The 26,017-nt window shown below is 42.3% G+C and overlaps 2 protein-coding genes across 14 annotated transcripts in view; one reads left to right on the forward strand and one right to left on the reverse strand.

The window, feature by feature from the left end:
- FAM189A1 (family with sequence similarity 189 member A1) overlaps positions 1-23,122 on the forward strand; it is a 414,937-nt gene extending 391,815 nt beyond the window's left edge. For all 4 annotated transcript variants that reach the window (XM_044980045.1, XM_044980043.1, XM_044980044.1 and 1 more), the window contains 4 exons: positions 5,737-5,812; positions 10,284-10,880; positions 17,491-17,819; positions 20,983-23,122. In XM_044980045.1, the coding sequence (XP_044835980.1) occupies positions 5,737-5,812; positions 10,284-10,880; positions 17,491-17,819; positions 20,983-21,168 (1,188 nt within the window). In that variant the 3' untranslated portion in view covers positions 21,169-23,122. The remainder of the gene's footprint in view (positions 1-5,736; positions 5,813-10,283; positions 10,881-17,490; positions 17,820-20,982) is intronic.
- A 64-nt stretch (positions 23,123-23,186) lies between these two features.
- The window catches only part of APBA2 (amyloid beta precursor protein binding family A member 2), a 228,795-nt gene continuing 225,964 nt past the window's right edge, over positions 23,187-26,017 (reverse strand). For 8 of the 10 annotated variants that reach the window (XM_044980032.1, XM_044980038.1, XM_044980034.1 and 5 more), the window contains one exon: positions 24,343-25,644. In XM_044980032.1, the coding sequence (XP_044835967.1) occupies positions 25,567-25,644 (78 nt within the window). In that variant the 3' untranslated portion in view covers positions 24,343-25,566. Of the gene's footprint in view, positions 24,298-24,342; positions 25,645-26,017 lie in introns of those variants that run through there. The other 2 variants (XM_044980042.1, XM_044980041.1) reach the window with 2 other exon arrangements.

Here is a 26,017-nt window from a genome sequence, read left to right on the forward strand (position 1 = left end):
CCAAAGCATCGCCCGGGGACTCCGTGACAGTCAGCTCTTTTTGTTTTACTGTCAAAACAGGGTTTTTTTACATTTCTTTAAGCCTGAAATTTAGCTTAAAAATAAGTAGGAGCTGTGGTGTAGGAGATAGGTGAGGGGATAATGGAGCCTTTTCCCTCAAGGTCACTGTGGTGTCCCTTGTGCTAAAGAAACATTAGTTCACAGAAAACATAGAAACTGCTGAGAGCATACAACACCTGGAACTCCCTGGTTCTTTAGCTTACAGATTGAGGAACGGAACGTGTGCTGCATACTGCCACCACACAAGGTCTGTTAAAATCAAAGTAAAAATCAAACAGCCACAGAATGTACATTACAGTCACTAGCGTGAATCCAGCCAGTCCAGTAATAGCTGAGAGTCACTAACTGATTACTTTTTATTAGCTGCCTAGCTTACTTTTTTTCCAGCATGGCACCATTTAACGTCAGACATGTGTGTTCTGGAAATCATCACCCCCGGATATATGATGGATATACAACAGAGTCCCTGTTCAGGGACCCTCTCACAAGGGAAGCGGACTCTCTGCTCCATCTGGGAGCCATAGAGCTGGCAACACCACAGTACATGGGAAGAGGATTTTACTTAAGATATTTCCTCATCCACAAGAAGAAAGGAGGCTGGAGGCACATACTATATCTGACAGCTGAATGACTTAATCTGCTCTTATGTTTCAGAATTATTGCCCTGGTCTCTCTAATCCCCTCACTAAACAAAGACAACTCTTTTCCAGCTCTCAGTTTGAAGGGTCGCGATGCAGTGAAGTTTGAGAATCCCAGTCTACAAGCATAGTTATGGACAATCTATGTGCCATGAAAGCTTACTCTTGGCAAGTCAGTTTCGCTCCCCCATGGGGTCCTGAGATCACTCACCTGGTAGGAAAACATGAAGTCAGTTCCCTTTGCACACACACCCTAACCCACGAAAAAAAATAATTACAGACTCCTCCCTGTGAGGTTCGGGAGCTATCTGGACCCTTCAGGAATTCAAAATTGAATACAGTGCATGAGGCTTGCAAACAATTTCTGTCATATCTCTGCCACCATATCACCCTTTGAGCAGTGCATCTTCCAGGGGTGCAAAATGCTCTGGCAGACCATGTCAGAGGACACTTCTCCAAAGACCACAAATGGGAGCTTGGTGGTATAGAACATCTTTCAACAACAGGAATTCCCATCATGGGATCTCTTTGCATCTAACAAAAACAGGAAATGTCCAGCCTCCTCAAACGGTATGAGGACACAGCTCCAGATGGGATGCATTTCTAGTACAACATTCAGAACCACTAATTTATGCATTTCCATACATTCCCCTCTTGCCTTGGGTCCAGAGGAAGATCAAACAGGACAAAATGTTGGTGATCCTAGTAGCCCCCATGTAGCCAAGGCAGTTTTAGTTCACTAGCATTCTCCTTGCATCTACATTCAAAAGCTCCTGCCAGACCTGTTAACCCTGCTTGCAAGATCCTCCATTGCAAACCAGCATCTCTTCGTCTAGCAGCTTCATATTTGGATGAAAGAACATGCATGGAGGCTGTACAATCCATCATTAGCAATAGCAGAAAAGACTCCACAAGAAAACACTATACAGCAAAATGGGAGAGGTTCTTTGCATGGTATCAACATCATCGGCTAGCCCTACAGTATTCAGAGATCCCTAATATTCTGAACTAACTCCTGTCTCTGAAAATGTCACGGTTGCCTCACCTCCTTGTGAGTACACTTGGCAGTTATTAGTGCCTTTTGCCTTTCAGTGGACAACCATGCAATCTTCGCCTATCTGATTACAGTAAGGTTTTCAAAGGGACTTATCAGAACCTTTCCTCCTGTAATGAAACCTACCCAATATGGAACCTTGAGCTAGTCTTATCCACACTAACAAATTCCCCCTTCAAACCTTCAGCTTCCATGTTTCTTTGCTCATCTATCCATGAAGGTTGCCTTTCTGGTTGCAATCATCTCAGCCAGAAGAGAAGATGAGCTGGCGCCCTTATGGCAGTCCCTCTCTATATGGTCATCCGTAAGGATAAGATCTCCTTGAGGTTACATCCTAAATTCATTCCGAAAGTAATCTTGGAATTCCATCTGACCCAGGTCATTCATTTTACCTGTCTTCCACCAGAATCTCCATGCTACCAGAGAGGATTGGAAGCTCCACTCTTTGGATGTTGGACAAGCCTTGGCCTTTTACCTACTGAGGATTAAACCTTTTAGGAAATGTCCTTAAGTATTTGTCTGTTTTGCCAAATGTTTGAGAGGAGAAGCAATCTCCTCTCAGAGATACCTTCACTTTGAGATGTTCCTATAGAGTGGCAGCGTGGGGCTCTGTTCATACCTCTATGAAGCGTTACATCCTGGTACAAGCTTCTATAATAGACACATCCTTCAGAAGAACAGTCCTTCGCTCCGCAATGCAGCAGAGCTCCTGACACCATCATCCTTGATGAACACTGATTGTGAGTCACCTCAAATGGAATACGCAGATGGACCTTCACTGGATGTCTGATTATTTAGCTTGTTACTATACAAGGTATTCATGGTAGAGAAGGAACTACAGAGGCAGTTAGTCCATCTCTCACCCCCTCATACCTTTGGTTTGGCGCATGAGGAGGAGAAGGGTATAGGTGCGGACCCAAGGACCTAATGAAAAATCATCCAGCCTCAGGTGCATAGAGCGCATATGCACCTTGAGGAATACATATCTCAAAGAACTCCAGCTACTGTACCAGGTAAGTAACCAGGCTTTTTCACATATAGGGAAAAAAGATTTTTTGAAGATAAAACTTTGTCAGTAAATCATTTCACAACAAGACCCTATTACTTTAAATATTGGCCTGCTCTGCAGTACTGCATCACAGAAGCTGTATCTGCACAGGGAATATTTCTGATACCATTTTTTATGTAGATAGTCACATTCACAAACACTTAGAGCTCTTTTCTTAATGGCTTTAGTGTAGTAATGTTGCATTCAATTTTATAGACAGCCAAATACAAATTAAGCCCTCGACACCAGAGCTTGCATAGAGGTGATTGATGATTATTTCTAGGCTCTGTCATCTATTGCAATGAACGTCTGCTAGTTAAATGTGGCCATACAGAAGCAGACGTGATGTGGTCTGCTAAAGATGACATAACTTCTCATGCTATACTGACCTCATCTTAGGGTATAGTTTGGTACTCTTGTTTTATTTATAATTACCACGTATTCTTTTCCAATAGCAGGTTCCCAAAGAACTGCTAAAAATCTGATGGGAGGGATTAAAAACAAGGTTAAGGGCCTGTTCTAAAGTCCATTTACTTCAGTAGTGTTTGAATCAGGTTCTTAAAGACTTGTCTAGATTTTTTAAATTCTTCCTCTTTGGCATGCTCTCTTTGAGCTCATGCTCATGCTCTCTTTGAGCTCTGCTCCCTCTTAGTGATTTTGCAGAGAAATCTCCAACAGGAATCCACATGAAGCTGGAGTTATGAATGTTGTATCTAACCTTAATCAAGTTAATAGCTTTTTAATGCTAACTTTCCTCCCTTAATGAGAAATAAATCAGGCATTTCTCTGTATTTTGTTTTGCAAACTCTCCTCCCCTATACACCCATCTCTATTTTTTTTAAGAAAAAAAATATTTTATCATTCCTTAGGAGGCTTTGTGATTTACAGAAACCCATCAGCTGATTTTTATCATCTATATATAAAGTGAAATTTGTAACTGCATTTCAAGGAGAAAAATATATTAAGATGTTTTAAAATGATGGGGAAAAGGCTTTGAAGAACTTTTCAAAACCACAAACTGTGCTGAATCAGTGAATAATTTGGGGTGGGGGTAATCATCCTGGAATTTCCTTCTGGCAGAAGGAGCCATTTGTTAATAATAATCCACCCTTGTAAATTGTTGGCAACTGTAATGAGTCTACTTCTATAAATAATAATAATGCCCTACTGTTATAGAGCACCATCCGTCTACAAGACCCCTATAGCATTTTAGAGATTACTACATTCAATACTTAAATGTAGGTACTTCTGCAAAGTAAACCCCAAAGCTGTTTTGCTCTAGTTGTTCAAGGACCGAAAGTGAAGAATATTATTAATGTTTATTGTGGTAGAGCCTAGGGGCCAACCAAGAACAGGGCCCCATTGTGCTGGGTTCTGTACAAACTCAGAGTATCAGGCAGTGACTGCCCCAAAGAGCTCACAGTCTAAAAAGGCAGATAGAGGGTGGGGGAAAGCAGCATGAACAATGTGATGGCAGAAGATAGCATGATAGTTCCATGATTAGTTAGGAGGGGATAAGGTACATGGAAAGAAAAGTGAAAGGAGTGCCTGCTGAACGGAAGAAGGGTGAGGCTGACAGGGCAGGGGAAAAGAGGGTATGTGGAGAACGTGTGGCATGAAGCTGAGGTAAAGAGACTGTGAGGGTGGTAGAAGAGGGTTGGAGCAAGCAGCCAATCAGCAGGGGGCAGAGAAAGTCCAGTCAAAACTGCAGAAAGTTCTCCGTGTGCACTTTGGCTGTTTCTGCACCTGCTTCTACCAGCTGTAGTCTCTGCTGGTTCCACCCTGCACTTTTTCCCCATGGCCACATGGTGTGAATAGAGCAGGGGTGGGCAAACTTTTTGGCCCAAAGGCCACATTGGGGTTGCAAAACTGTATGGAGGGCCGGGTAGGGAAGGCTGTGCCTCCCCAAACAGCCTGGCCCCCGCCCTCTATCCGTCCCCTCCTACTTCCCGCTCTCTGACTGCCCCCCTCATAACCCCTGACCCATCCAACCCCCCTTGTTCCTTGTCCCCTAACCACCCTCTCCCGGGACCCCCCCGCCCCAACTGCCCCCCGGGACCCCACCCCCTAGCCAACCCCCCTGCTCCAGTCCTCTGACTGCCCCGACCACTATCCACACCCCTGCCCCCTGACAGACCCCCCTGTTCCCCATCCCCTGACTGCCCCCTAGGATCCCCCGCCCCTTATCCAATGCCCCAGCCCCAGCCCCCTTAACATGCCACTCAGAGCAGCATGTCTGGCAGCCGCGCTGCCCAGCCGGAGCTAGACACTCTGCCTCTCTGCTCGGCAGGAGCGTGCAGCTCCGCTGCTCAGAGGTTTGCCCGCGCGGCTGCGTGGCTGTGGAGGAGGGGCCGGGAGCTCAAGGGCCGGGCAGGATGGTACCGCAGGCCGTAGTTTGCCCACCTCTGGAATAGAGTGATATATAGACCACTACAGAAAGACTGTTGGTAATAGGAGCATTGGGGGGTTATGGATCAGTTCACATTGCACTCCCCATCAGTACTGGGCAGGGAAGCTAATGATCCAACCCGCGGATCAAATTCAGAGATGAATCCTGGTCATGTGCCACCTGAGGCATGTTGCACATACGCTGAGAAGATAGGAGCATTAATTTTAAGCACCGCAGTCATTATGCTTTGTAACGTTAGCCTGAAGCCCTAAATGCCTCTGAACCCAAGATAATTTATTTTATAGATTCTGGAAAATCCAGCAATTGCTTTAGGCATGTTCATTTGCTCTGCATCTGCTGCTGATCCAAAGACATAGTAAATTACTATGTCTATGAATACCTTTTGATTTGAATAGCAACTTGTAGGATAGCTTTTTCACAGTACCAGTCATATCCTTTAGATCCATGACAGTATGTTTCAGCCCTGTATGTGTGGGTAATGCTATCTGCAGGCTAACACACTATTTATTATACACTTTCTGTACAGATCACCGGTACAGCTCAGCAAGTGACTGAATCCAGTTTGGGTGAGAGAAACACGACAGCCGGCTTTAGCACACAAGGTGATTTTATTGTTTGTTTATTTTGGGAGCATGCAGTTGTCACTAAGGCCATGTTTATCCTATGGGTGCTACAATGGCATAGCTACATTGCTGCAGCTATACTGACATAGGACCTAGCGTGAGAGGAGTTTATCCATCCATGTGTGTAAGCCATCTCCCTGAGCGGCAGTAGCTAGGTCGATGGAATTCTTCCCTCGGTCCAGCCATGTCTACACTGGGGGTTAGGTTGGCTTAACTATGTCATTCAGGAGTGTGAATTTTTCACACCCTTGAGCATGTAGCTATGTCAACCTAACTTTTAAGTGTAGACCGGGTGTTAGAGTGGGCTGTTTCCTCTTATTCATTCTTTTCTACCTAGAAGAGGAGGGATTTTGTCACATCTTGGTCATAATAAGAAACACTTTTGTCCCAGTCACTCACTACTTTCCTTCTTCACAAACTGATATTGCTAGAATGGTAAAACAGGCACAGAAGAAAGCCAGTTTTCTTCTCCAAAGCTGTCTCCAAAGCTCTGTGAAGAGCTTACTTTGATGGAAGCTTTCTTGAGGCTTTTAGTTGTCTTTAAAGCACCATGCATTCCTGTGGCACTCTATAAATAATATTAATAAGCAATTGTGGTACACTCACTTCGCTCTTCCCTACTGCTGCTCCAGAAGACCAGGAATGAACCTGAGCTCTTTTTTCTGAAGGCAGATCTCTTGAATAGGGATCCTGAGCAGCAGCAGCACAGGGCCAGCTCATTCTTTTAACCAAGTTGATCAGGACAGCCTTTCTGTAACAAGTCTGATTGACATTGAGAGGTATTCACCTCTAGGTCAATGTCTTAAATTCAGCTCAATGACCAGAACGTGTTACTACCTGATGGCTGTTGAGTGATGTATATGAAATGAGGTGATGGTCCCCAGCAGATAGGTGTCCATATCATAGCCAGCATTAACACCCTGTAGGTATTACCTCTTGGCACCGTTGCTGACAATCTCAGAAGAGAAGCTAAAGTTTTAACAGGTCTGAGGACTGAACTATCTTCTGTTATCTTCCAAAATAGGGTCAGAGTATGCTGACAAATCAGTGTTGGGAATCGGGTACTTCCCATGATGTGTCTGTTTTGTAGATAACTAGAAGGCTTCAGTCTCCAGAGTGGTCAATTCCTCACTTTTCACTAGCACTAAATATTCTTAAAAAAAAAAAAACCCATTTGACATCTTTGTGCAGTGAAGTGTGATGTTGACAATTCAAGGTGATCAGTTTTTATTATTAAGGAGGGGCTGTTTACAAAGAGTTTTCTTATATACTCATAGCAGATATTTAATTTGTTTTATCAAAACTGAATTTATTGGGTCACTGTGATGAGCAGAATGTGTCTCCTTTCTGCTTTGTATTGAAATAATATGTGATGCTGTAGATGAGTTAAGAATCAGTGATTCAGTCATAAACATTTTGTAGCTCTGTGCATATGTATTTATGTAGACATTTAAAAAATGCATACTCTTTCTTTGACACGATGGGGGATGTAAAAGTATATGTGCTCTTTTAAAAATGTAACTCTGTTACATTTTTATTAAATGTTGGTATTACTAACATGACAGAATAGATACAGTGAATATAAATCCAACATTTTCATGTATATTCTCATTTCAAAAGAGTTTCTGCCTCCAACCACAGGAATGTATTCCTTTACATACTGAGAAAGAGACAAGGTGGGTGAGGTGATATCTTTTATTGGACCAGCTGCTGTTGGTGAGAGAGAGAAGCTTTTGAGCTTACACAGAGCTCTCCTTCAGGAACTCTGTGTCAGCTTGAAAACTGTTCTCTCTCACCAAGAGAAGCTGGTCACATAAAAGATATTACCTTACCCACCGTGTCTCTCTAACATCCTGTGACCAAGACAGCTACAACAACACTGCATACATTTTGCTTAAGTATATTATGCATTAACATGCTATGTCTGTGTCTACACTAGGTTCCCCCAATGCCCGCCCTTACAAAAATGTCCCGAAATAACCTTGCCACTGTTGTGAGTGCCACGGTAAAGCACTCATTGTGCAGCTAGACCTGCTCTGAGCAGGGTTAAATGATAATGTTAGTCAAGATGATGTTGACCAGCCTCTACTACAGCTTCCTCTGTTGGTACCACTAGTCAGGGCCGGCTCCAGACCCCAGCGCGCCAAGCGCGTGCTTGGGGCGGCATTTTGCCGGCAGGGCGGCAGGCGGCTCCAGCGGACCTTCCACAGTCATGGCTGCGGGAGGTCCACCGGAGCCGCAGGACCAGTGGACCTCCCACAGGCATGACTGCGGAGGGTTCGCTGGTACCGCGGCTTCAGTGGACCTCCCGCAGGCATGACTGCGGAGGGTTCGCTGGTCCCGCGGCTCGGGTGGACCTCCCGCAGGCATGCCAGCGGATGCTCCATCGGAGCCGCGGGACCAGCGGAACCTCCGCAGGCACGTCTGCAAGAGGTCCCCCGGAGCCGCGGGACCGGCGACCGCCAGAGCGGGGCGCGCCGCCCTCCTTGGGGCGGCGGGATTCCTAGAGCCGCCCCTGCCACTAGGGGAACTGCAGCAGTGGAGTGTAGCAATCATGAGAAAGTGTAAATAAGGCCCTTATGTCAGGCTAACCAATGGGTCCAAACAGCTCCAGCCAGGATACAGAGAGAGTGGGAGTGTCTGTTTGGAAGGTTTATACTATCTGATTGTTTCTGAGTATCAATAAAACCAAATCCTGGAAAAGAGGTTTGGTGAGTTTGGACACTACTTCAGGGTCTGTGCTCTGAGGATGGGATACAGATTTAACCCATTTACGCATCTGTCTTAATATTCTAAAGATTTCAAATCATGACTTAATGTGATATGTTACAAAGATTCATTTTAACTACCCAAGTAGGAAGCTTTTGGGAGATTCTGGTATATTTAACAAACATGCTATTTAAAAATGTCTAAATAAGTATTTACATCACCAAACTTAAGTTTCAGTGTACCTAATACACTTTGAGCAGTAAATAATATGCATTTTAACATGTCTAAATAGATATTTACATAATTGACTAATGTGTCCTTTGGCAAACTTAAGTTGCCTGGCAAATGTGAGTTTATTTCCCACGTGCCCTGAGGAAAATACTAGGTCTCACTTAGCAATTTTGAGTGGGGATGAAAAGTCCTTCATAAAATCTAGCCTTTTGGATATTTGATGACATATGCAGTAATGGCTCCTTCTCCATATCTTTGGAGTGCCAGAGTAAGCCCCCAAAATACCACAGCTCCCTTTTGAAGTTTACAATATTTCCTGCAGGCCAGGAATACAGCACTAAGAGGCTTTTTTTCATTTCAGCACTTCCATTGCTTCCTGCTAGCCAGACCCCAGGTGCAGAGGCACTTTACCAAACATTTGTAAACCTGCTAACAGATCCTATTGTCCCATCCCTCAACACAAATATGAGAACCTGTTTACCTTACCAACATTGCTGGCAACAGCTATTACATGAAAGGGGGCATCCGAGATTGCTGAGCTGAATGGAACAATTTATTTTAAGTGATGTATATTCTGTATATAATTGGGGATGACACCTGGTAACTCCTCATCAGTTCTAGTCCACTATAGAAAAGTAATTGGTTGTATTCTGAAGTTGGGCAAAAAAGAACGTACAGGCCAGGATGTAGGCGTGGTTCTTTATTCTCTTGAAAATCATTTCTGGCAACAAAGAGGAGGAAAAATACAGCTTTACATAACACACACACATTTTCATTTATATATAAATGTGTGAGTATCTTGGAAGAAGAGATAAAAATCTCAGCTTCTAATACAAAGGGCTTCCACAGTGATGTATATCTGAGAGAATGTTGAGCTTTCATCTGCCACGTAGAGACAAAGAAATCTCTGATACACTATACATTTTGTATGCTAAAGAGATGGTACAAGGGTGGATTCTTTTTCAAATCTTTGATGTGTATTTGAGACACATGTGATGCCTGGTTACAAGGTGTTAGATACAAAACTAGCATTGATAATACTGGTAGGTATAAAACTTTGATAAATGCCTTGGTTACTGAGTATCTGTGTAAAGTGTTATTGTTCCTACCACACACAATCCTTTCAGCATTAAAAGAAATGTTTATCAAATAAACCAAAGGCAGGACTTCACCCCACTCTAACTGTAGTGGGAGAATATACTTTGGTATGGGCTTTATCAGTGAAAGAAAATAGATGAGAATAGCTCAAAGCATTTTGCTTAAAAGAGACTAAAAGCAGGAGGATGACTTCAGTCTTTACTATCCTGGCATTTTGTCATTTAAAATATTTTAATATATTGGTTTAAATCCATGAGTTGAACCATTAGATCATCATCTCTTTAGGACAAGGACTTTCTTCATGTTTTGTCTTGTACAGCACTGGCACATAGCTGGCTTAAAAACAGAATTAATACTAATAATGATATAGATGACTGCAATATGATAATACTCCAAATGCCTTGTTTTTCAGTGTCTGTTGACAGTACCTCTCTTATGGTCTCTGAGGTTGCTGATATCCCAGATCATAGCTACTCTTCAGAGGATCTTTATTCTCTGGAAGTTCAGGGGTCTCTTCGTTCCACAGACTTTTCTCCATACAGTACAACCCACAAAGGTGCCACAAACAGGAGCTGCACCAGTTTGAATCACAGCATTCGCTCTGGGTTTCACAGGACTAACTCACAATGTTCTCCTGATGAGGATGGCAGTTCCCGCAGCAGAGCCTCGATGGACAGGTCTCAAGGCCAGGAATATGAGAACTATGTTCATGGCAGAGCCTCAGACTGCTCCTCAGAGAATTTCAGCCCATCAGAAAGAGAATCCCAGAGCTCTGTTAGAGAAAACAAAACCACACCACCCTTGAAACAAATGAAAATATGTTGTGGGGTCTTTAACCAGCCTGCTGCTGTACACACTCAGCCCTCTCCCTGTTCTGTGCCTGCAAGTACTTCATCACACTATGGCTGCCCCGAGAGAACTGCCCAGCAGCATTGCATTAGAAAATACGGCATTCCAAACATAGTCCGATCTACTAGTGACCCTGTATCATGTTCCTCCAGCACGGAAGGTAAGTGTGGGCCACTAAGGCAATGTACTATGGAACAAATCAAGCACAGTTGATTTATCCTGCAGCTAGTATTATTGGAAATTATATCAAGTTTTGCAGCATCATTTACACATGTAGAATTTAGCTCCTTGTACATTTCCCATGTTTAAAAGTTATAGGCAGAGGAATGTGGAAAAAAATGTACAAGTGTGAAATTAATAATTGCTGATCTTCATTGTATTGACCTTTTTCCACTGAGTCAAAAACCTACACCTTGGGAAGCGTATGAAGAACAGGTGCTTCTGCTAGTCTGCCACTGTCACACTGAACACCAAGACTAAAGAGTTGCGTGGAAGCTGGGGTACCATTCAGGAAAGGGGAGTGGCCAAGCAGACATACTTGTAGTGCAACAGGCCTGGCTTCTGGTTTTTCTCCCTGAGGTGGCACTGTCTTTGATAGGATCAGCAAGCAATACACTATTAGCACTGTCTCTAGAGGCAGCAGGTCCAGTATGACTGTGTAGTGACAAGATGGTGGGTCATTTTCAGAAGGATGGTGATGAGAATAACAAGGTGGTAGCGTCTGGCTTTCCTGCAGCAGTCTCTTCTGCTATAAAACCCCCCTCAGCCAGGGAGGGAGAGAAAGGGAGGGGTCTTGCTTAGCAGCTGCCAACTCTTCATGAAAAATCAGTTTATGACTGTAAAAGAGAAAGTATTTGTTACAGTAGAATGACTTGGCCAAATGATAGCAGAGATGATACAACAGTCTATAACTATTGAAAAGGGATCGACATCACAAAAGGAAGTAAATTGTTCAGGGATCTTCAAAGGAGTAAAGTGGAGGAATAGATGGAAAGTAAAAGGAAGAAAAGTTGTCCTACCAGTGATAGCAGTTGGACTGTTGAATAATTTTCCAAGGGAACTGGTGGAAGAGTCATTGCTTGGCTAATTAAAAGCAGAACCAGACAAAACATGAGAAGAAAATAGTATGTAGAATAACCCTGCACCAGCAGAATGATGGGCTAGGCCAGGGATAGGCAACTTATGGCACGTGTGCCGAAGGCGGCACGCGAGCTGATTTTCAGTGGTACTCACACTGCCAGGTCCTGGCCGCCGGTCTGAGGGGCTTTGCATTTTAATTTAAATTTAAATGAAGCTTCTTAAACATTTTAAAAACCTTATTTACTTTACATATAACAATAGTTTAGTTATATATTATAGATGTATAGAAAGAGACCTTCTAAAAACATTAAAATGTATTACTGGCATGCAAAACCTTAAATTAGAGTGAATAAATGAAGACTCGGCACAGCACTTCTGAAAGGTTGCCGACCCCTGGGCTAGGCGATCTACTAGGACTTTTGCATCTTTAATTTCTGTGATTCTGTGAATTTCAGAGACATTAACATGTAGTTCTGTGAACTCCCTGGAACAGTGAGTTAATGCACTGGCATTTTAAATCTAGAAACCTGGCTTCAAATTGCCATCCAAGAAATGTGTATCCTTAATCTAAAAATAGTATATGTTGGATTTCTTATATGTGAATGTTATTGTAATGCTGTGTATCTGGTAAGAAGTAGTCGTGTGGGTTAAAACTAGAGATATGGGAACTCATTTTGTTTAATTTCCCACCCACTTAACTTCATGCATTGGAAAGTTGTTCTGCTTAGCAGAGACTGTAAATAAAGTGGCAGAGAAAGATCTAAAGACAACACCAATATGCACCTGTATGTAATGTATAGGAAGCTTACTTGTGCTGATCTAGCTGGTGGGAGATTCTTTCATCACCAAATTGTTTGTTCTTTAAAATTAAATCCCTTTGGAGAAATGGATGAGTTTAAGTGAAAAGAAAGAGAACTTTGCAAATTCAACCATTTTGTAAACTTCATAAACAGTTTGAGAGATTCAGAAAATCTCCAGCTCCATGGAGTTCCTCAACCCTAGTCATAACATCTGCTTGCTTTCCTCCCTGCTAGAGGGAAGAGGTTGTTGAACATTATTTGGAAATTACATAAATATTACAAGAAGTGTATTTCCAATGACATGTAGCAGCTGTTTGTATCAGCCCCTTCAGCTTCATCTTTCCTAAGGTGCTTTCTCTTGTGACAAACAGCTGGAGTTGCTTATCTTTGGCTATCTCTGCCTAAGCATTTGATCTGGATACTTCAGGGATGGGCTGTGAAGTTGTAGAGTTTAACATGGAATGTTTAGATGCTGCAAATTGCAATCTGGTAATTGCTTTAGGCTGTACATTGTTCATTCAGTGGAAAAACTCCTGTGCAGCAGTGAAGGCCTGAGGCACAGTGGAATTGGGGTAGTTTCAGCGCAGGAGAGGCAGAAGATCTGCAGCCCATTCAAGGGGGTCCACACTCCTGGGCACACCACCATGCACTGGGGCATGGGAACAAGGTGAGAGTGGCCAGGTAAGGAGTGGGGATGCTCCTTGCAGAATGGGGGAACAGCATTCAGCATGGTTGCTGCAGTATCTGGCACAGAACTCTACTGATGTTCCATGCCTGGGAAGGAGGATTCTATTTCCCCTCTACCCATGCAGCTTCTTTGCGCCAAATCCAGCTAGGTGGGATTATTGCAGTGAGGTGGATTCAGTCCAGTGAGAAGGGCCCCAATGGCTCTGTATTTTTTGAATTTGTTGGCAGAAGTAGGAAGACAGCCTTTTGACGTTAAAGCACACACAGGTCCCTGCTTTCTATAGAGGAGAAAAGTAAGGGAAGGGAAAGGGAACATCAGCATCCCGATCACAAGCCAGACCAAACAAATGTTCTCCAGAGGAATGCAAAGATACAGGAAACTGACACACTCACTCTCCTTTGTGCTTGTTTCTACTTCCACGCAGGGAGGGAGCCGTGCCTGAGGGTAGGGTAGATGTGACCTTGCAGAAATGGAACTGGGGATCCACAGAGTTTGAGGACAAGAGATGGGATGCTGGGAACTAGCTGGGCCCCACCCAAAACCCAGAGGAAAAGCTAGTTGTTGAAAGTAATTTACAGTTTAGCTTTCTTTTTATTATAATTTGTGTTACGGTAGCATCTAGAGGCTTCAGATGAGACTAATCCTGCTAGTGCTGTACAAATATATAGTGAAAAGAGAGTCCCTACCCCAAAAAGATTAGTCTAAAAAGACAAAAGAGAAAGGGAGGGGGACAGAAATTATTTGCTATCTCCATTGTATAGATGGGGAATTTCTGCACAGAAAATAAAGTGATTTGCCCAAGTTTACGTTGGTAGATTTGTGTGGGGGCCATCTTTCATGGGGGAAGACCAGGTATGTGTCTCCTGATGGAGAAGTTGTAGGAAAACGTTAATTAGAACTCAGTTTTCACACCTAGGTGCCACCTTCTCTTAGGTGCCTGCCATATTTCCACTAGATAAATCCTGACTTTTAGTGATTTATAAATGTAACGCTACACATTGATGTGGAGAGTCTCTGCCAGATTGGATCACGCGTGCTACAGCCATTGCACAGCAACTAGCTTCTAGCATAAAATATTTGAGCAGAATTATTGCACTTGCGCAGTACCTACAGTAACACAACAGCCATTACGCCTAATGTATTAATAATCCAGGAATTAAAGTGTTTGTTTCCAAGCAGGTTTAAGACTTTATGGACTTTTGTGTCAATAATCCTCAGATTAATGTGCCCCCAAGTAAGACTTGACATGATAGACCCATTCTGGTCTCTTTGGTCAATAATCCATCCAGTTACCTCTTGATGTTGGGAGTCAGATTTCTTGGTTTTTTTGTTTGTTTAAAGCAGGAAATCTGCTGATTCAGATACAAGAACATCAAAAATACCTTTGATGTAATAGACTCTCATGGTCAGTAATCCCTGCACATTGTGACTGTGGTAGGTTCACAATCTCAATAAGAAAGGGGTTCTCAATTTTAAAAGTATTTATAAATGAATTGTTTGTATTTTTTTTCAATAAGCTATTACCATAACAAAGGAGGACTAAAACAATTAGTGATGCTAGTATAAACTGCATCTACGCTGGGAGGATTTGCCACTATCGCTGTGCACATTAGCCCAGAGTAACCCCATCCATTGTTGGCATTCTCTATAGTGACTAGTGTGGCAAACCACAATGTCTAGTGTTTCATTTTGCTCTATGCCCCAGGTATGTTAAGCACCATGAGTGTGGTAAAGGCTGCCAAGACAAATTCCACTTAAACCCATTGAAATGTCACCTCTTAACTGGAGAGCCATACACCATCATGTATTGCAGTACCTAGGTACATCAAGGCAAGTTAAGGGCAGAAGCAGCCCTCTTAATTTCATTATGGCTTTGAGTTTGTGAGACTCAGTGTTCTTTTAATATTGTTTTTTCCTGGTTTAATTATACACTCTGCCAGGAAGGATTAGACCAGTTTTTCATTATCTGCTTTGCCCTGAAGATGCAGAAGAAAAACATCCTCTAATGTACCTAGAAGTTCAAAATAGTTTTCAGTGTTGGAAAGAGTAATAAACAGGCTTACCACAAATGGGTGGATTTAATCCTTTTTGACTGTCAGAAGACTGTGGTGGTAATTACTATGTGGCATCATCACATGATCATTGTGCTGGCCTCTCAGGTACCCTCTGGAGCTGTTTGCAGATGCTTTGCTAGCTCCTCTGCAGTTCATTGATGCTTTGGCACCTGAATGATAGGATGGAGCTCAGGAAAAGGTGGCAAGGTATTCTCCAGAATGTGTACATTAACTAAAATTAGTGGTGCGTGACACTTGCTCTGCAACAGAATGAATCTGTAACGGGGAATGAAATTGTTAAACAGAACTCCTGCTCCTTTAGACATAGAGGCAAGAGGAATTCATCCTGCTTGTTTCTAGTACATCCTAGATACCTATATGGTTAATTGGGTCTCTTGAGGAATTACAATAGGGCCTGTTCCCAAGATGAGCTGAGTCCTCACTGCACATCACTGATGTCAATTGGCTTTCAAGATTAGGCCTATAACATTAAATATGTGCACCTTTGATAAATATACAACAAAGAGGAAAATGCATCATAACCCTGGAAACATTTCTTAACAGGTGATAATTTGCCTGCGCTCCTACATGTAGCCAACATTAGGAAACAGGATTATTTCAGGCTGCATTAGAAACAGGAGAGGACTCAATTTTCTAAAATTGTATTATGATTTTATTTTTCAGTCTCTAAGCTTGGTATAATTATTGATTGGGGAAAAAAAACTAAGTAATTGGGACTCTTTTCCTCCAAACTCTGTTAACAATAATAATAGTAGTAATAATAATAATATACACCTCTACCCCAATATAACACGAATTTGAATATAACACGGTAAAGCAGCGCCCCGGGGGGGGAGGGGGGAAGCGCGCGCCAGCGGATCAAAGCAAGTTCGATATAACACGGTTTCACCTATAACGCAGTAAGATTTTTTGGCTCCCGAGGACAGCGTTATATCAGGGTAGAGGTGTACAAAAATTATGTTCAGTTTTGGATAACACCATTTTCAATGCACATGATGCCTAGATCCAGACGTTATCACTCTTTCTAGTGCTGAGCCTCGGCCTCTGAACTTCTTTTCTTTTACTCTAGTGCTTCATTACAGTTTCTCCAGTTAAAAGAGATGGTTCCCAAACCATCCCATTCTGGGTCACAGGACCTTAGGCACATGTATACTTCTCACGGCTCGGTGCAGAGTGAGTCCACCCTATGCTCACCCTGCAGCAATGGCTCCTGTCCTGCACCTGGGGTTGCACCACCACTTAAGTTTGGCCCTGCTGTCCCTCTATCACCAGTCCACCAAGCCACAGTTAGGGTTGCAGTGCCAGGGCGCAGGATATGTATATGTAATGGTGGTTCACAAAAAAAAAACAATGCAGTTGGTAGGTTGCCTTAGTAAAACATATTGGAAGCACTGAAGTAGGTTTGGGGGGCAGAGTTTTGTGACAGATTATAATGCAGCACACCACATATTTTGGGAAGCAGCCTTCAGGAGAAAATCAGCAGGGACCTGGATCTTTTTATTTCAGCAAGGGCTTTTGCTCTATTTTCACAATGGTTTGATGCATTATTCACTTTGGTATAAAATGACTCAGGCCACCAGCCCAGTCCTAAACTTTTCTTGGTCTGAGTAGTTGTCCTGGGAACTTGAGTCTACAGCTTTGTTTATAGCATAGGGGCAGTGGCTTGTATATAATGAATGTTTGTCTCAGCCCAGTCTGTAGTGGAAAAATTTCCCCTAACACCATTAGTATCAATTGGCATTCATGATAGCAGTATTAGCAGAAGGGTCAATGAACATGAAGATTTTTAACTATCCACTCTCCCATGTGGTGCCTCTTGGTCCTGGGGAGGAATGTTGCCCTGCCACTCTCAGTGCTGTACCTTTTCTGGGGGTAAAGGGAGAACTTTTCAAGGAATGCCAGTGTGAAGTGTTTCACCAGCATTCAGTTCCCTTATTAGAAGTCTTTAAAATAACTATTTTTAAATGTTTCCTTTGTTTTTATATATGTTTGTTGCACTGTGAACCTACTAGGAGTTATAGGTTGTAGGCTGAACATTATAATATTCCCCTGTGAGGACGTTTGATTTGACACCTTTCTTATTCTAGCCTTTTTTTAAAAGATTCATTTCCCCTGCTTTATTTTTAGTTCCCGTTTCTAGTTCTCATGTGGCTGCCTCTGCTTGCCAGGACTCTGTAAGCCGTTTCCCACCCACTGGAAAACAAAGAGAGACAAGGAAAATTGACCTACAGTTAAAGCCAAAGGCCTTCAACACAATCTCCAAAGAGCGACCGCACTCTTTAGTAGACCTTAAGGCCTATAAAGACACAAAAATTTTGGTGGCTAAATTTTTGGAACATTCAGACTGTAATCTCCCTCCAGAAGTGCGTCATGTTGTAAACAGCATAAGATCTGTAATCAAATCTGATGAAAGACACATGGAAGAAGCCATCTTCAGTGCCAACATTATAGACCAGGTAGGACCATTATGGTTTTTATAATAAGCATGTTAGCACCAGTTCCCTGCTTGTGTCCTGGGTTGGCTTTAGAGTATTAATTTTGTCAAGCAATGACATATTTTGAACTGAACAAGACATGATTTGAAAGATGGCCTTTAGGACTAAACTCCACAGAGCAGGAATTGATACTGATGCTATCCTTGAAGATTTATAGGGAACGTATTTGAGGACATAGGGTACAAAGGTTTGGAAACTGACTTGGAGCTTTTACTTCTTGAACTTCTTCAGCTGCATTGTGGAGCAGATACATTTGGATGGCAAAAGGGAGGGATGGAGTCTACCAATTACCCAAGAATGGGTAGATAGACAAGTGGTATTGGCATCTGTTCTGAAGGAGGACAGTGCTCACCCATGCTTCTGGCTAGAAGATGAACACCAGGTTTGTTATTTTTTAGGAAGCTGCCACATTCTAATTCTCAGAATTAAGGAACAGAGAATCCCCACAGACTGAGGAATAAGTTTGGTTCACATGCTTGGAAGAGACCGTGAAAAAACAAAGCATTGAACAATGCATGAAGTTTAATATGTTTTGTAATCTAAAGCATGATTCAAAATAAACCCTGTTTGGCCGTCTAATTTTCTAATGCCTATTGGCCAAATTTTAATACGACTGCAGGATTGACCTCTTATTCATTTTGTAACAAAAATATCAGCTGTAGAAATGGAGCTCCCTTCTCCCAATGGTTTGGGAGGCTGAGAGACATGCTACCCTAAATTGACTGTAAGCTGCATGGCTGGGCAAGCGCTCAGGGAATCCCCTGCCCCGGCCCCAACCTGCTGCGTCCAGGGGAGAATCGCCTCTTCTGGCAGAGAGAGGTGGGGGGGAGTCCTCTCTCCCTGCCATAGCTCCTGCACCCCAAGTCCCCCAGCCAGAGCCCTCACCCCCTGCTCCCCGGCCCCACCACGGAGCACTCACCCCCCCACCCCCACCCCTCAGCCCCACCCCAGAGCCCACACCCCCAACTGGAGCCCTCACACCCCTGCACTCCAACCCTCTGTTCCAGCCCTGAGCCCCCTCCCATACTCTGAACCCCTCGGACCCACCTCCATATTGGTGCATGTAACAAAATTCATGCCGCACGTGTGTGGGGAAAATTAGAGGGAACACTGATGCTACCCCACTACCATAAGATTCTGGGTGGAAAATTGAGGATATATAAATGGGAGCAACCCCATATCGTAGAGATAATTGTCTCTATCGCATTTGCCTGCTTGTCCACTCTTTTCCTCAGCAGTATGAAAACTTCCTGTGTCTTTAAATATGTAATATAGTGGTCATTAAATAGCATTGTGAGAGAAACTTAAGTGCTGTACAAAGTGTCCACCATTGACCAAGGCCTGGTCATAAGATAATTTGCATTAGCCTTTTGCTTGCTGGCGAATAGAACAAACTGAAATACTAACCTTACTATATCTAGTTACAGCAGTGGAAAAGCAGTAATCCTGAGATACTTAAGAATTCCACAGTGACCTTACATCGTTAACATTTTTATTGCTTTGAAATCATTATAGGTCATTAACTCCCAAAGGTTAGAAAGCTGAAAACAGTATATTAGGGCTATAATGGAAAGCCATAACTTCTCAAAAAGAAAAATACTATAGACTGAGTGTTTTACAGATAGTAAAAATGGAAACCATGCGTGTGATTTTTATCAAGTGTAGTTTTTGAGATCTGAGGAGACACATGGCTGCTTCAAACAAAGGGAACAATCCTAGTAAAGTTATTTTTCCAGTCAGCAAACATTAACAGTCACTCAAAGTCTAAGCAGCTCCATCAATCTGCTCTTGAAGCTCAGAGCCTTTTCAATAACCATTATGTAATTCAGACTTAGAGGTGTAAATGGAAATGACAAGCTACTTCACAAAAGAGTTGCTCTTTAAGTGATGGTGAGAAAGAACACAAATTTTAGTTAATGGACGGGAAAAATCAATCTCTCTTTCCCTCTCCAAAACACACATAACCCTCTCCTCTCTAAGCAAGTGGATGGAGTTCATTGTCCCAAACTTATAGCTGAGGACTAAAAGGTAAAGCTGTGTTCTAAGAAAACACCTTCCTCTCTATCTAATTCCCCTCCTTCATGCCTCAGCAGGAGTCACAATTCCATCACTTACTCTCTGATCAGCTAAGGCCAACCACAGCAGTGCTCTATCTCCCCTCTATCTCTAAAAGTCTGTCTGAAGCAGCATAAAGCACAAGAGCCTGAGGTCACTGCAGCTTAACGCAGGCTTCCTGTCTAGCTGGACCCAGGTCTGACCATTTGGAAGGCCCCCCAATTACCAGTTTGTTCCCCTATGAGAAGGGGGAAACATATTTCCTTTAATTTAAACCAAGCTTTTTTTTGAAGGAGGACGGTGGTTTCTGCATTCTTTGTCCCGGCGGCAGCTACATGGTGCTGCTTCATGGGTTGTCAGTGAGGAATGAAGCTGAGATTTCAGCAGCAAAAGCACAGCCCCTCCCACTTGAAATAAAGGCCATTGGCTGGTGGTTAGTATTAGGATTTTACCTTCTGTGGGCTAACCAGTATTAGGTAACATTCAATAAAAGAGAGTGAGCAGAAAACTGCTACTGTAACAGAAGTGACTGAATCTTTGCAGTGAAACAAACAGCTCTTATCCTCAAAAACAACGAGGAGTCCTTGTGGCAACTTAGAGACTAACAAATTTATTTGGACATAAGCTTTTGTGGGCTAAAACCCACTTCATCAGATGCATGGAGTGGAAAATACAGTAGGGTATAAATACACAGCATATGAAAAGATGAGAGTTGCCTTACCAAGTGAGGGGTCAGTGCTAACGAGCCAATTCAATTAAGGTGGAAGTGGGCTATTCTCAACAGTTCACAAGAAGGGAGGAAAAATCACTTTTGTCATGCTAATGAGTTCAATACAATCAAGGTGGCTCATTTCAAACAGTTGACAAAAGGTGTGTGTATCAGCAGGGGGAAATTAGTTGTGGAGTGACCCAGTCTTTATTCAGACCTAATTTGATGGTGTCCAGTTTGCAAATTAATTCCAGTTTCTTGTTGGAGTCTGTTTTTGAAGTTTTTTTTGTTGAAGAATTGCCACTTTTAAGTATCCTGTCTCCTTTTCCTCCGCCTCTCTCCATGCTCCCCCTTTATCAGGTAATTACAAGTTCCCAGCAGAATGTGAATACCTCTAGAAAACGACTTCAAGAAGATCTTCACCTTCAGAGTTGTGGTGCTCTAAGTTCTCCAGTTGCCTTCTTACGCAGGTCCCACATCACTCGCAATTTAGAGCGGGACAGGCCACACAGTTTGATTGGAGTTTGCCGGGAGACCATCCTTTGACAACAGTTTACAGGTATGCAGATTCCAGCAAAGAGAAGAGTCCAGCACATGGAGAAATGCAAATAATGGATGGCTTAGAAAGGAAAAAAAGTGTCTTCCTTTTGGAATTCCACTTTTTATTTAATAGCAGACCACCACCACTCTTTTTCTGAATGTAAATTTTTAAGCCCTGCATTTTGCAAAATTTAAAGGGTTATTATTAAACTTGTAACAAATGTTTTTCCCAAACAGATATGCATTGATTTGAACGTATTGATGGAGATGCTGCTGCCATGCAGCATTTCCTGAAAACCATCACCAAGAGACCTTTTGTACAACTTACAAGTTGCATTTATTTAATGTACCTCAATGGGTTTTAACTATCATCAGTGTTTTAATAAAAAGTATTTCTGGAGTTTGCTTCTGCAAAAACTGATTTGGTTAGAAATACAAAGATTCGCTCTTATTATAGGAGCATAGCTGCTTTTGCTGGTCCCTTTCTTTCCATATCTAAGTGTACATAGGTTTCATGACGCTAAGCTAATTGTTATCTTCTGCTAGAGCTGTTTTGTTTCTCAAATGCCCCTTGCCCTTTTAAATTCTAGTAAAGGCTGCACAGTGGTTTATTTTTTGCTTTCTTCTGAATCCTCGTGAGTTTGATGGGTTGGGAGATGCCATTATAAACTGAGGTCTAAATTCACTACAAATTATGTCCAGCAGGTGCACTATAGACAAAGCCATTGCACTGCTGGAATTGCCTAAAAGCTGACTTCCATAACCTTTCATGGCCAACCGCTGAGCTGAATCCAGATAGGGCTACCTGGAGGAAGCACAAAAAGGGCAGTTTGCCCTCCTGTCTTGTTTGAGAGGGCCCCACAAATGGGGGGGGGGGGGGAAGCTGAGCCAAATTTGAGTGGCATTGCATGATGGGTAGTGACTCCCCCATCCTGGCCAGGCTCAGATCCTATCATTGTCATCATCAACTGGTGGGTCTGAAGCCACCCAGAGCTAGGAGTAGGGTTGTGAATACCATTCCCACCAGTGGAGGGGCCACAACTCCTCTCTCCCTGTGAGGAGAGCAGCCACTCCACTGGCCTGGACCCTTGCTAACCCTGCTCCCCATTCCCTCCCATCTTAAACTCTTTCATCGTCACAGTAATTTTGGAAGGGAGGGGGGCACAGTTTCAGATGTTGCCCTGGGCCCTGAAAAACCTCTTTAAAACCCTGAATCCTGATACATCTTTGGCATCCTATTAGGCCCTCATCTTCCTCTGATTTGGTTTATTCCATTTGTTAGCATGGATAATTTTATTACTAAAATTTTCTTCTAGTAGTTCTTCTGCATTAAAAATTGGCCTAAAAAACTCAACTAATGCCAATACTAACAGCAGATGGTGCCTGCCAGGTCTTTGTTAAGAACAAAACAATGCAAGCTACAACTCGGCAGAGATGGGAAAGGGCATGATCAGTGTTCTCATAAGGAATCCAGTCTAATGTGCAAAATTTTAATTTTTGTAAACACATCTCTGGGGTTTAATTGCTTGGCTGTTTTCATTTGTGTCACTCTGAACTTGGCAGACAATCTGTGAAAAGGTCACAAGGCTGTGTAGCTGGAGATGGGTAGCTTTAGTTCAGAATGTGTGTTTGTCAATCATCAATACCGCTAATATTTTAAATTGATGCTGCTTCAACTACATGCACATGAAGCTACAGTGACATCCACTGGCAACAAGGTAGGGTAATTGCAAGCATCCATTCACTATGAATTCTGCAGATATACCACCTACTATAATTCTGACTTCAAGGCAGCAGACGGATTCCAACTACCTGATTCTTTGCAACTGCACTTAGAAATAGCCCCATTTAATTCTTCATCTAGGAAGATTTTTGAATTCAGTAAACTTACTAACAGAATAAACAAGATAAGCAAGTTGTCTTTATTACTCCAGATTTATTAGTGATACTATTGTTAATTCTTTCCTAAGGTCAGTTGCATGCCACGTATGTTACCCCTTGAAATCCTAAAAAGCTTTAGTTACTGCATGGTAAGGCTTCTAAAGTCACAGTGTATTTTCTTCAAGGCCTTGTCCCCCTCCCCTCCCAAAAAATCAAGACAAAGTTACATTAATGAACAATTTCTCATAATGAATACAACTTTACTACTACTTATTTTATCTATACACATTCTAATACTGCTGTTGGTGCTAGTTCCTCCTCATTCACCAGAAACAAACATTCAGAACAATGCCTCAGGAACAAGAATGTTTTTATAAAAGACTAAGGATGGCTCTCCCATTGTGAGCTAATGTAAATCAAAGGGTAATAAAAAATATTACACAAACCATGGAACACATTTAAGTATCAGAAAAGCAGTTCTGTTAAACCATGAAAATTAAAAATAAATGTAAATAAATATTTAGTTTTGTGGCATTTATTCTTTATTTAGCATCAGAAACACTTTCCTGTTCTTTTGTTATACACTTATATTCACACCTTGCTATACTTACCATTATGACAAATGTAACATGTAACTACACCAAGTACTACAACGGTTTTACTGTACATTAGAATCTAATAGCACACATTCCTAATCACTGAAATTTTAAAATGGCATCTGCCCTGGATCAGCTTTCAAATTATGCAATATGCTGTGGAGGGACCATTACATGGGACTTGGATTTTTTTTTTTTAAATTGAGGCTGCTGTTCAGTTGCTTATCGTTGCAGTAAATGTTCTGCCGACTCATTCTCACATTATCAAACATGACAGACAGATGTACACCATGCCACATGAAGATTACAAATAAATATGTATAAGTTTCAATGAGAAAAGAGTTTAGAAGATGTTGCAAAATACTATGTCTTACAAAGATTTTGGGTCAGTGATTATTGTTCTTGATAAAGATGATCATCACTTTTTGGCAAGGGAGAGACTCTTGGCCATTCAGTTTGTGAAATCTTCAGGTCCTGTTTCAAAGCCTTTCATTCATACAAAATACAAAATTCTTTCTTCTTCTGTGTAGACTTCAACTTTGATGGAATCATTTAGTTCTTTTGTCGAGAGAGACAGCCTCATGTGCTAGATGTACAGGGGTGTCTCTTGGCCAGTTAGAAGCCTGAACATTGCAGCTGGCATAGTCTTCATATGAATCTGTCAATTGATTTACATAAAATATAGTAACAATTATCAGTTGAGAATCACTAGGGGCCTGATGCACATATCACTAACACCATTTATTGACTGCAGGGGAGGTTTTCCTGGTTTCTACCTAGAGCTTGGGGGAGGAGGAATTTGTTTTCAAATGACATATCAGACTAGCAAAAGCAACTGAAAACCAGCTGCTATTACCAATTTCATCCAACCACCACTGTCCAAGCTAAGGAAATTAGCCAGGAAGAAAATCTCATGTACATGAAAATTCACCCTGCCTACTCAAATATTGACTGGCACTGGATTTTCCTCTCTCTGCCCATCCAACACAGTATCTCTAACATGGAATGTGAACCTTTGAACATTCAGTTTAAACTTCACCACCCACAATGTTCAACTGCATTCAAATTTAGGTAAAGCAAGTTCCCCCACCCCCCATTCCTACTAAATCAGCAATTTACAAGAAATATCATTTTTAAGCCTGTTAGCAAGGGTGATTGGGCTCTGATAGGAGTAAAGGTGTCAAATAATCAAAGGATGCATCTGGCAGTAATCTTGGTAAATACTCAGTAGGAAGAGTGGGAGGTAAGCAGAGATTTCATTTAACATTGTTAAAGGACATGGCATTGTATGAACAAACTATAACAAACTTTTTTGCAGGTATTAGAAACAACCAACCTATCAACTGTAGCAAAATAAGCACAGATGGAGCTGCCACTTTGGATTTTACACCAGGAGACGTATTGCTACAATACAAGCGGCAAGGAACCAAGTATGGTTGTAGATAGCAGTGATCATTTTAAAATAATGATAATCTGCACTTGTCAGCCTATTTTAAAAAAACAGACACTGCACAGTCAGGCCAAAGCCTTTTATAAATGTACAATTACTTAGGACAGCTCAAACTCTAGCTGCAGTAGTCCAAAAATCATAAATTACCTGGGCTATGTTTTTAACTGCTACAGCCTGCCATTGAAAGATTTTTATATACACAGACTACTCGGAATTAGTGATAATCATCTCACCACTAGAAGTAGGGCTATGCCAATTCATAAGGGGTAAACTGCCACCTACAGCCCTCACCACCCAGTGCTTAAACACTGCTTTACCCCTTTGGGGAGCACTAGCTCACCCTAACCAGAGGGTGGAAGGAGTACTGGCTACTGACTGCAGTAATGTGGATGCAGGGGCCACTATTGCAGGCCCCAGGGCTCTGTGGTGTGTGAATTCCATCTCCCCATCCTTGTGGTGTTCCCTGCACAAATCCAGTTAACTAAGGCTTTGTGAAGGAAGAGTTGTGCTAACTTGCTGGTCAGTATTTCCATGGCGTGAGCATAGTGATGCTATCTGAAATTCAAAAGGGATGAGAAGGCACGTCACCAACACACATCTTGTTTATCAGTCACTAGTTTCGCTAAACATGGTGAGGAACAGACACATGTTTTACTCTCCTACCCCAATTCCCTAATCAGAGTCAGAGAATCTCAGCAAAAACATTAGTCAGTCTTAATCAATCGCCTCTCTGGCTATCAATTCATTTTATGACTGGAAAATCTAAAACAGAGATGCAGACATTTTTCATAGCTCTTGGCTATACAATGCTTGACTGATATTTCTTCACCTACCTGAATGGTTGATGTCTGACTGCAGTTTCAAACATCAGAATCAGTCAGGGAAATCTTTCTTGAAAACCAATGGTAAAATGCAGCTAATGTAGCCA

The sequence above is a fragment of the Mauremys mutica genome, chromosome 11, assembly GCF_020497125.1.
Source record: "Mauremys mutica isolate MM-2020 ecotype Southern chromosome 11, ASM2049712v1, whole genome shotgun sequence".
NCBI classification, from domain to species: domain Eukaryota; kingdom Metazoa; phylum Chordata; order Testudines; family Geoemydidae; genus Mauremys; species Mauremys mutica.